At 41.5% G+C, this 12,416-nt stretch overlaps 1 protein-coding gene across 2 annotated transcripts in view; it reads left to right on the top strand.

Moving 5' to 3' along the window:
* Positions 1 to 12,416, top strand: part of ARID2 (AT-rich interaction domain 2) — a 185,218-nt gene that overhangs the window by 162,504 nt on the left and 10,298 nt on the right. For both annotated transcript variants that reach the window (XM_075344963.1, XM_075344962.1), the window contains exons 16-18: positions 7,774 to 7,934; positions 8,220 to 8,358; positions 10,881 to 10,966. In XM_075344963.1, coding sequence (XP_075201078.1) covers positions 7,774 to 7,934; positions 8,220 to 8,358; positions 10,881 to 10,966 — 386 coding nt within the window. The remainder of the gene's footprint in view (positions 1 to 7,773; positions 7,935 to 8,219; positions 8,359 to 10,880; positions 10,967 to 12,416) is intronic.

Here is a 12,416-nt window from a genome sequence, read left to right as displayed (position 1 = left end):
TAAAAATAGGTAAAATTCGGGTTTTTTAAGTTTGCCATCATATGTGGGTGTGAATATTTCCACAAATACATATGCTTTGACTGTGATATTGCAGCAATGCAAAGTCATGTAGATGTTTGGTGTACAGGGCAAAGCACCAGTTACTATTGGTTTTTGGTCTTGAGTTATATATGGGCAAAGTTAGGCATAAATTTTATGCGAGGCGTTTTACAAGCTAGTTTGACACAAAATTGCGGCCGAAATATTGTTTTGTCATAGCCGGTAATAATTTTATCGTGTTTAGCAGCAAAAGTTGAGCTAGTATGCCAAATTTCAGCATCATAGCCAGTATAGAACTCTAATGGCTATGTGCCAAAGTTTGCAAAATCCTCTTAGCTGAAGCCGCAGGCTTGGTGGAACCTCCAGTGAAAGGTCAACAGTGCCCAATGTATTTGAGATCTGGCCCTAAAAATTTACAGAACCTCTTTTCAAACATACATGTACATCCTTATAAATTTTCAGCAAAATCGGAGAAGGTCGAGTGTGGACCACTGGTCCACTTGACATGGAATGACCCTTTAAGAAAAGCAAATTTCCCAAGTGCACACAGACCCTAAATTAGCAAATCATGCTTGTTTTGTCTAGGGAGGTGATCACTGTAGAATTAAAATGGCTGCGTTCATGTTACAGTAACAGAAACCTGTCTTAGAATGTAGGTTCCAGGGAGCATGTGCAGTCAGAACTTCTGCTGAGGATTAACTTGACAGACTGTGGCACATGTTTACTCTAGGTCATAGCACCACTCCTCATTCAGAAAGGCAGCTTTGAGCTCCTCCTTGAGTACCCCTAGTATCTCCAGTATTAGACAAGAAAGATAGGGTGGGGAGCAGTGTGAGCAGCCTCTTCTTCTTACCTCAGCACTCTTGGTATCTCCAGTATTAGATCAGAAAGACATTGTGGACACTGGTGTAAGCGATCTTTTTTTTTTTTTTAACCTCAGTACTTCAGGTGTTACCTTTTTAGGTGAAAAAGACAATGTGCTTGGCAGTATCGGCTGCCTTTCCTTAATTCAGCACTTCTGTGTATTTGATTGTAAAAACAGAGTGGACGGCAAGATGAGTGGCCTTTTCTTACCTTGGCAGCCAAGGTATCTCCATTATTGGATCAGAAAGATACGGTGGATGGCAGTGTGAGCAGCCTCTCCTTTCCTCAACACTCCTGGTATCTCCAGTATTGATCAGAAAGGGTTGACAGTGGTGTGGACAGTGTCTTTCCTCAGCGCTGTTACATCTACGTATCCATTGATAACTTAGGTATTTAGGGCTTTATTTATTTTGACCTTTTCTTTAATTATTTTTTCCTAATCGTTATGAACAAGTTTTTAATATTTGCAGGGTTTTGCATGCCATTTATGGTATAGCTGCATCTCATAAGCATCTAGATGTGATCAATAAAAGGGTTGTTCACTAGTTCGACAACCCCTTCTTTAACCCCTTAACGACCATGGGTTGGTACTGGTATGTCCTAAGCGGTCATAGTGTAATCACCGATGGCTGCTGTGGGCAGCCGCCGGCGATCTACACGTGTCAGCTGATTTGAATAGCTGACATATGTGCCTCGCAGGCACGCGTGTATCCGCGATCCACCCGTGCCTGTTAACCCCTTAAACCGCGATGTCAATTGTGATATTGCAATTTAAATCGATAACGCGGTAAATCTTCACTTATCCGGTTTCATCAGCGGCGCTGTGATGTGATCACTGTGAGCCGATGGTTGTCATGGTAGCACAGGGTCATGTGATAACTCCTGTAGCTTGCATGAGTCTCTTCCTGTTTCACCCGGCCGAGTGCTGCCAGTGACCAGAGGTATTTCTGGTTGTCCATTGAAAATTAAAGGGTTAAAAAATATACACACATTTTGGTATCGCCACGTTCAGAAATGCCCAATCTATCAAAATATAAAATCAATTAATCTGATCGGTAAACGGCGTAGTGGCAAAAAAATCCAAACTACAATTATGTTTTTTGGTCGCCAGGAATTTTGCGCAAAATGCAATAACAGGCGATCAAAATGTAGCACCTGCGCAAAAATGGTACCATTAGAAACGTCAGCTCGAGACAAAAAATAAGCTATCACTGAGTCATAGATCCCAAAAATGAGAACGCTACAGGTTGCATAAAATGGCAGAAAAAGTGTGCCACTTTTGTTTGGACAAACTTAAAAAAATAAACCTTTACATGTTTGGTATCTACGAACTCGTATCGACCTGAGAAATCATACCGACACATCAGTTTTACTATATAGTGGATAAAATATCCCCAAAACTATCATGCAATTGCAATTTTTTTTTTTGCAGTTTTTCCACACTTGGAATTTTTTTTGCCGTTTTCCAGTACACTATATAGTAAAACGTATGGTTTCATTTAAAAGTACAACTCATCGCGCAAAAAACAAACCCTCAGATGGCAAGATTGATGGAAAAATAAAAAAAGTTACGGCTCTCGGAAGAAGGGGAGCAAAAAAACCCCCGGAAAATGGAAAAACAGCCTGGGGTGAAGGGGTTAAATGCTGTAGTCCACCAAGTAAAATAAATAAATCTTAAACTCTCTTACCACATATATGCTAGTCCAGCAATGCAACACTGGGTCTTTTACTGAGTCTTTTAGCACTTAGGCTATGTGCGCACGTGTGCGCTCGGCACGGCACGTAAAAGGTGCGCTTCAGAGCGCAGCTGAAAAGCTCCGTTCTGAAGCGCATGGTGCCGGCGAGAACGTGCGCTCTGCCTGCAGCTCCTCCCATAGACATAGCAGGAGCTGCCGGCAAAGCGCACAGAAGAAGTGACATGTCACTTCTTGAACGCAGCGCTTCGGGCAGCAGCTGAAGCGCTGCGCTCTAAGACGCCACGTGCGCACGTCCCCTGCACAATCTCCATAGACTGTGCAGGGGACGCAGGACGCATGCAGTTACGCTGCGCTACAAAGCGCAGCGTAACTGCATGAATTACGCACACGTGCGCACATAGCCTTACATGACAACAATATCACGAGTGCCAGGATTCCTGGTATAAGCTTTTTTACTCTAGGCTACAGCATTTCAGAAAGGGTTGTACAAGTAGTGAACCACCCTTTTAATAACAGATATGTATTCTGGTTTTTATAATATGGAGAACTGTTCTGTTTTCAAATGTACATGCGTGCACATTACTGCTCACAAAACATTAATATACCGGTAAGTGCACCAGACTTCATGCGTATAGGCATTAGGAAATCAGGACGATTCTACCAATAGCAATGACACCAACAATTAGTGCGGCTATTGTTTATTGGGTTGAAACACAGAACCTGGTTGTGATGGCATGATGTGCACACTGTTGATTTCACTTTAGCTAATACTGTATATGAATGGCTATGTCCTCTGCCATGTAATGTGTTGTTCATAAACTGATTGCTGGGCCTTCGTCTTCTTCAATCACCCCCTGCATGCATTGCACAGTTATAGGGTATATCATTTTCCTGCTATGCTTTTATACAAGTATATAAGCCTTTTTTTTATATACTCATGGGTGGTGACTTCCTTACTTTATAAATCTAATAACTGGTTACACTTTTACTATGGGATCAAGTTATTGCCTTTCATATCCACATTAGAAATTCATTTACACTTGAAAATTTGAATAATGAAGAGTAATAATTTTGTTAAACCCCTTCTCGACCTGCCAATTTTGTGCTTTCCGGTTGGTCTTTTTTTCGCCATTCTTCCGAGAGATTTAACTTTTTTATTTTTCAGTCAATATAGTCATGTGAGGGCTAGTTTTTTTGTGGAACGAGATGCACTTTTAAATGAAACTATGAGTTTTACCATATAGTGTACTGGAAAATGGCAAAAAAATTCCAAGTGCGGAAAAATTGCAAAAAAAAAAAAGTGCGATTACATGATGGTTTTTGAGATATTTTATTCACTGTGTTCCCTATATGGTAAACTGAAGTGTCAGTGTGATGTTTGAGGTCGGTGCGAGTTCGTAGACTCCAAACATGTATAGGTTTACTTTTGTCTAAGGGGTTAAAAAAATCAGACGTTTGTCCGAAAAAAGTGGCATACAATTTGCGCCATTTTCCACGACCCGTACCGTTTTCATTTTTTGGAATTTATGGCTCAGTGACGGCTTATTTTTTGCGTCTCGAGTTGACGTTTTTACCCGTACCATTTTTGCGCAGATGCTATGTTTTGATCGCCTCTTATTGCATTTAGCGCAAAATTTGTGGTGACAAAAAAACTTAATTTTGGCGTTTGGCATTTTTTTGCCGCTACGCTGTTTACCAATTGGATTAATTGATTTTATATTTTCATAGATCTGACATTTCTAAACACAGCGATATGAAATGTGTGTATATTTTTTATTTTTTTAATCCTTTCATTTTCAATGGGGCGAAAGGGTGGGTGATTTTAACTTTTAGGGTTTTTTTAATTTTTTAAAACTTTTTTTTTTTTCTCACTAGGTCTCTTGGGGGACTATAACGATCAGCAGTCTGATGGCTCATTCATTTCTCCCAATCAGAGCAGCACCGCTCAGACCGGGAGAAATGAGCATCTCTTGTAGCAAGCAGCACTCAGCTGTTTCTCACAGGATCTGAGTGATGTGAGCACAGGAGTCATCACATGACCCTGTGCTACCTTGACAACCACCGGATCCACATGATCATGTCACATGACTTCTGGTATCGGCCTGTGAGTAGTTATAGTGCGATCTCTATTATAATGTCACTGTCACATATTGACAGTGCCATTTAAGGGGTTAAAAGGCACGGGCGGATAGCGAATCCGCTCGTGCCGCGCAGGCACACATGTCACCTGTATAAATCAGCTGAAATGTGCGCTGATCGCCGCAGGCTGCTTGCAGCAGCCCGCGGGGATTCACACTATGACCATTAGGACGTAATATTACTGCCCACGGTCGTTAAGGTGGTAAGCAATCTGTTCATGAACCTACTGCTGAGTAATCCCTGCTTAATCAGTTCAGGCCCCTATGGAAAATAAAACTATGTATTCTCATGCAGCGGTACCATTCCCATGATGTCTGTGACACAGTTCTTGGTAAATTACAGAACATTGGCAGTGGTCTAGTGACATACAACAATCAGTGGATGCAGTTTATCATTATTTTGTCAGAATCCACTCTGCCGAAATAGCGAGGGCTGCATCCATCCATTACTGTAGCACCAATATCCCTGGAACATTGTCTCATTGGATTGTGAGTATAAATTTATTTTCCTTGGGTCCCTAAACTGATTAGGCAGGGGTGGGTTGTCTTGTAGTGGACAATCACTTTTAAGTAGGGCATAAACACTAGAATACTTAACCAATTCCCAACTGAGCGATTTCCCAACTGTGCAGTTAGAACAGCGCACCTCTGGGATGAGTGCTAATAATGTCATTGTCACAGATTGACAGCAGCATTTACCGGGTTAACAGCTGTGGGCAGCGCGCAGCACCATGCATGGCTGCTAGAGGCAGATATGCGCTGAACAATACAGCCATCATCTGCCGGCAAAGATTCCTGAGCTCGCATCAAAGTCAGGGAGCCAGCATATGATGTATAGTGTACACCATGTCAGTAGGGGGTTAAAATGACTTCTCTTCATTATTAGAATCTTTAAGATTTGAATGATTTCTAATGTGCACTTGGAAGGTGACCATGTGAATCCTTAGTAAAGGTGTAACCAGTAATTATGTTATTAAAGCTGTAAAGGTTTATTTGCTGCTTGCTCTATATTTTGAGAAATGATGTAATTAACTGTGTAAAATGTTGGCTGAAATTTAAACGCATTGTTAAAGGGCTTCGAGGTTTTTTGTAGAAACTTATTCTGGAAACTAAGTGTATTCATCATGCATTTAGTAATCAAAATAGTAAACAAATAGCTTTAATATTTAGTAATCGCTAATACACCTTTTTAAGGTGCTTAAAAAGAGGTAAATAGCATTTCCCTGAGGGGTGGAAATGTACAGGGTGTCAGCTGTATATCATACATCACATTATGCTGCATTGGTTCTGATCGGTGTTAGCTTTACGTGGCCTTTTAACCAACAAGATGCCGCTGTCGATAGTGACACTGGCATATAAGTAAACTCTATGTAACCTAATGGCATGCCATGGCAACCCAAGGTCAAGTAAGGCAATATTTTAGTGGGAAAATGTAATTTTTGTGTTATTTCCTGTAAAGAATTTGAAGAATTAAAGGGAACCTGTCACCATATTTGGTGACTATAAGCTGTGGCCACCACCAGTGAGCTCTTATATACAGAATTCCAGTATTCTGTATATAAGAGCCCATGCGCTGTATGACGTAAAAAACACTTTTTTTAATACTCACCTAGGGGGCGGTTGGGTCCGATGATGGGTATCACTGCTCACCGGTCCAGCGCCTCCTCTCTGGTGCGATCAGTCTTCCTTCTACAAGTCTACGTCATCCACACAGGCCGACATTGCGATCCTGCACAGATACACTTTGATCTGCCCTGATGAGGGCAGATCAAAGTACTGTAATGCGCAGGCGCGAGGAAAGGTTAAAGACTGTATGCGCACTACAATAGTTTGAGCTGCTCTGAGCAGGGCAGACCAAAGTGCGTAAGAAAAAAGGTAATGAGACCTCAGCTTACCATTGGCAACTGCGCTCCAGGATTTGGCGGTGCTCGTGGTTCTCCAGGCCGGCCAGGCTGGTATATAGCTGAGAAGTGAAGAGTGGACCCAGCACCACTATTCAGTATATGAAAATATCAAAAATGTATTAGGTATTAAAAAATCCAACGGATCCAAAACCTGAGAGAACGTGCATAAGGTGCCCTTATGCGTGTTTTCTCAGGTTTTTGATATTTTAGTATACTGGATTATGGTGCTGGGTCCACTCTTCACTTCTTCTCAGATCAAAGAGCGCCTACTCAGGAGTGCAATGTCGGCCTGTGGGGATGACTTAGGACGCGTCATACACATGGCGCTCAGAAGGAGGAGTATGGTGATCGCCACAGAGAGGAAGCGCCGAACCGGAGAGAGGAGGTGCCGGACCGGAGACCAGCGACACCCATAGGTGAGTATAATAAAGGAGTTTTTTTACGTTCTACACAGCGGCCTGGGCTCTTATATACAGTATTCTAGAATGCTGTATATAAGGGCTGATTGGTAGTAACTGTAGCTTATAGACCCCAAATCTTGTGACAGGTTTCCTTTTAAGAAACTTCCTGACAGCAGTTTTGCATGAGTTGAGGGAGCTGTTTGTAAAATGTTATCACTTTGGGGGTTTCCTAATATATAGGCCCCTTGAACCCATTTAAAAACTTTCCTTTCTGTAAATTTCCTTGAAAATGACTTTACATTTGCTGATATAAAATTGTAATGCCAATAGCCTAACAAAGTAAAAAAAGTAACAAAATGATGCTGATGTAAAGTAGATGTGGTAAATGTGTAATAACTACTGTGTCTGCCATGATGATTTGCTGTAAAGGTAAAACAGATATGTGATAAAATGATAGAAAAATGTACAGATATCTCTGGGGCTAGGGAATCCATGCAATCAGACCCCCAGCAAATGGAATTGTTCAAATTGCCCTTTTATTCAGGAAATGTACTGTACATTATGAGATGTCTACACTTGAACTGTAGAAATGACTAATTTTGTGCATGTGTAATACAATGGATTTCCTTTGACTAGGATTGCTTGTAGAATTAATTAGGTAGGTTTTGTGTCATGCCTAGATTTAATAACCTTGATTATATATAACCATAAATCTTTTTCAAATCTTCAGACGACTCCAGTAACTGCACTACCAGCATTACAAGTCCACGGCCACATAGTTGGTTCTCAGCCCTCTCCTTACCCCTCTACCACAACAACATTAGTTCACCCTGCAGAACAAGCGAAGAAACCAGGGCAAAACTTCATGTGCCTGTGGCAATCGTGCAAAAGGTAACTGGTTTATGAAATAAGGTCCACACTGCTTTATGAGCTCGCCAATTTTTTATGAAACTCTCCATGCTCCTATTAAATGCTACCAGCCTCCTGTAGACATAGTAAAGTGTATGTCCACAGAAGTCAGATATTTGGGGAACTAGGATTGGCATGTTGAATTTTAGAAGTTTCTTCAATCAACTTGTCTTGTACCTACATTTACAGCTGGCAGAATAAATAAAATATATATTTTGAACACTTTTGTAATCCAGGAGTAATATTTTTCTCCCTACTTTCTATAAGGTGGTTTGAGACTCCGTCCCAAGTGTTCTACCATGCTGCAACAGAGCATGGTGCAAAAGATGTGTATCCTGGGCAGTGCCTGTGGGAAGGCTGTGAACCCTTTCAGAGACAGAGGTTTTCTTTTATTACTCACTTACAGGTAAGTTATTGTCTGGATAAAGGTGGCCATACAACTTAGACAGCTGTCGGCTGAACTCTTGTAACTTAAAGAAACATTTCATTAGACACGACAGCTTGGTCACTAGAAGTCGTCCATTTCATACAAGTTCATACCCGGCAGAATGAAACAATACGTTTGGGCCATGTTTTTGTCTAGTTTAAGTAGTTAGTTTTGGTGGCGGGCAAAAAAACTAGGCTTTAAACCTAAGTTCTTTGTACAGTGCCTACTAGTAGTATTCAACCCCCTGCAGATTTAGCTGGTTTACACATTCGGAATTAACTTGGCATTGTGACATTTGGACTGTAGATCAGCCTGGAAGTGTGAAATGCACTGCAGCAAATAATGTTATTTCTTTTTTTATTTTTTTATTTAAATTGTGAAAAGTTTATTCAGAGGGTCATTTATTATTCAACCCCTCAAACCACAAGAATTCTGTTTGGTTCCCCTAAAGCATTAAGAAGTATTTCAGGCACAAGGAACAATGAGCTTCACATGTTTGGATTAATTATCTCTTTTTCCAGCCTTTTCTGACTAATTAAGACCCTCCCCAAACTTGTGAACAGCACTCATACTTGGTCAACATGGGAAAGACAAAGGAGCATTCCAAGGCCATCAGAGACAAGATCGTGGAGGGTCACAAGGCTGGCAAGGGGTACAAAACCCTTTCCAAGGAGTTGGGCCTACCTGTCTCCACTGTTGGGAGCATCATGTGGAAGGCTTATGGAACTACTGTTAGCCTTCCACGGCCTGGACAGCCTTTGAAAGTTTCCACCCGTGCCGAGGCCAGGCTTGTCCGAAGAGTCAAGGCTAACCCAAGGACAACAAGGAAGGAGCTCCGGGAAGATCTCATGGCAGTGGGGACATTGGTTTCAGTCAATACCAAAAGTAACGTACTCCACCGCAATGGTCTCCGTTCCAGACGAGCCCGTAAGGTACCTTTTACTTTCAAAGCGTCATGTCAAGGCTCGTCTACAGTTTGCTCATGATCACTTGGAGGACTCTGAGACAGACTGGTTCAAGGTTCTCTGGTCTGATGAGACCAAGATCGAGATCTTTGGTGCCAACCACACACGTGACGTTTGGAGACTGGATGGCACTGCATACGACCCCAAGAATACCATCCCTACAGTCAAGCATGGTGGTGGCAGCATCATGCTGTGGGGCTGTTTCTCAGCCAAGGGGCCTGGCCATCTGGTCCGCATCCATGGGAAGATGGATAGCACGGCCTACCTGGAGATTTTGGCCAAGAACCTCCGCTCCTCCATCAAGGATCTTAAGATGGGTCGTCATTTCATCTTCCAACAAGACAACGACCCAAAGCACACAGCCAAGAAAACCAAGGCCTGGTTCAAGAGGGAAAAAATCAAGGTGTTGCAGTGGCCTAGTCAGTCTCCTGACCTTAACCCAATTGAAAACTTGTGGAAGGAGCTCAAGATTAAAGTCCAAATGAGACACCCATAGAACCTAGATAACTTGGAGAAGATCTGCATGGAGGAGTGGGCCAAGATAACTCCAGAGACCTGTGCCGGCCTGATCAGGTCTTATAAAAGACGATTATTAGCTGTAATTGCAAACAAGGGTTATTCCACAAAATATTAAACCTAGGGGTTGAATAATAATTGACCCACACTTTTATGTTGAAAATTTATTAAAATTTAACTGAGCAACATAACTTGTTGGTTTGTAAGATTTATGCATCTGTTATTAAATCCTGCTCTTGTTTGAAGTTTGCAGGCTCTAAGGGGTACTTCACACACAGCGAGATCGCTACTGAGAGCGCTGCTGAGTCACGGTTTTTGTGACCTCATTAGCGATCTCGCAGTGTGTGACACTGAGCAGCGATCTGGCCCCTGCTGTGAGATCGCTGCTCGTTACACACAGCCCTGGTTCATTTTTTTATTGTTGCTCTCCCGCTGATAAGCACACATCGCTGTGTGTGACAGCGAGAGAGCAACAATCCTGAATGTGAAGGGAGCAGGAGCCGGCGTCTGACAGCCTGCGGTAAGCTGTAACCAAGGTAAACATCGGGTAACCAAGGTGGTTACCCGATATTTACCTTCGTTACCAGCTTCCGCAGCTCTCACGCTGCCAGTGCCGGCTCCTGCTCCCTGCACACGCTAAGTTAAGCAGTGTGAGCTGGTAACTAAGGTAAACATCGGGTAACCATACCCGATGTTTACCTTAGTTACCAGTGTCCGCAGCTTCCAGACGCCGGCTCCGTGCAAGCGCAGCGTCGCTTGCGCGTCGCTGCTGGCTGGGGGCTGGTCGCTGGTGAGATCTGCCTGTTTGACAGCTCACCAGCAACCATGTAGCGATGCAGCAGCGATCCTGACCAGGTCAGATCGCTGCTGCATCGCTAAAGTGTGAAGGTACCCTAACTTATTTGCATCTTATCAAACCTGCTAAATCTGCAGGGGGTTGAAGACTACTTGTAGGCACTGTATATACACAGATCTTACTCATCTGTTTGAATTAGTGATCTATTTCTTGTTTGCTTAAAGGACAAACATTGCTCAAGAGAAGCTCTCCTTGCTGGATTGAAACAAGAAGAGCAGACCCAAGCCGGAAATCAAAAAACTTCCAATAAGTAAGAACAATAAATGTCTTGCATTGTCAATGCATAATTATTCTAAAATTGGCCATAGACTAAGCACACCTAACAAGTTTCCCAAGTTCTGAACCGCCCTGTTTTTTTCTATAATTGTCATTTGTATTGCTTAAATGAGTTGTCAAACGAATAAAGTGCTTTTTAATCAATAGATCTTGAAATAATAAGTTCCTTAACTGCTTAAATAATCTTATAAATGTGCCCCTGCTATATATTATATGCGGTGTCTGATCATGCAAAGCTGGTCTAGTTTTTGGCCAGGAAAGGAAGCATTAGTGACTTTTGATAAGTGAATTTAAAGACTACACAGCAGGGGCCCATGGCTACTACCTTCTCAGGTAACACATCTCTCTGACTGTTTAATTACAGGTGTGAATGTTTCCAGCACTCTGAGCTCATCATAAATCTAGTAAATGATGTAGGAGATCCAACAGCTACTGAGCTTATATGTGAATGACTTGAGCTCACATGACTGGTGACATGGCAGAATCACTCACTCCTGTGATAAAACAGTCAGGGAAATGAGATCCTTCACACAAGCAAATGGCTGCAGCTTCTGTACTGTCATCTGTATACACACTAACCAAGAGCTGTGGTATATGCTCACAATGAACTGGAGTAGCACTGAATGGTTGCACACTGCCATTAACCCCTTCACCCTGGACAATTTTCTGTGGGTTTTTTTTTTTTTAAGATCCTGGCCTCTCATGGTTTTTTTTTTCGAAGAACTGTCATTTTTTTAATGTTTCCATTAATAAAGCACTAGGAGAGTTTGTTTTCCGCGGGATGAGTTGTACTTTTGAATTACACCATTCATTTTACCATGTTGTGTACTGGAAAGCAGGGAAAAAAAATTCTTTAGTGATATGTTAAAACTGAACTAGTTTATAGCTTGGGGTTTTTTTTTGTTTTTTCAGTTTTTTGTTTTGTTTTTTTTTATTGAAGTTTTGAAAAAAAAAAATCTGAAATTTAGAAGTTTAAAAAAAAAAATACTTGTCCCCAATTTCCTAGACTTGTAACGTTTTCATTTCTCGGGATATGGGGTTGTGTGAGACCTTATTTTTTCTGGCTTTAGCTGACGTTTTTATTGATACCATTATGAGGTAGACACGCTGTATTGATCACATTGTCTTACAATGTTGCGGTAACACAAAAAAAAAAAACAAACATAATTCTGGCTTTTTAATTTTTTTTCCCTATGCAATTTACCAATTGGATTAATTTTATATTTTTATAAATCAAACACTTCTGAACACTGTGACAACAAATGTGTATTTATCTTAATTTTTTTTATAAATTTGTTTTTATCTTTAATAAGGCAAAAGGGGGTGATACAAACTTTTGTGGGGGAAGGGGGTCCTAGAAACTTTTTTTTTTTTTAAAGAACTTTTTACTGCATTTCTTAATTCTATTAAGGAACATGAAGCTT

This window comes from Anomaloglossus baeobatrachus, chromosome 4, assembly GCF_048569485.1.
Source record: "Anomaloglossus baeobatrachus isolate aAnoBae1 chromosome 4, aAnoBae1.hap1, whole genome shotgun sequence".
In the NCBI taxonomy this organism is placed as follows: domain Eukaryota; kingdom Metazoa; phylum Chordata; class Amphibia; order Anura; family Aromobatidae; genus Anomaloglossus; species Anomaloglossus baeobatrachus.
This window is presented reverse-complemented; position numbering and strand designations above follow the sequence as displayed.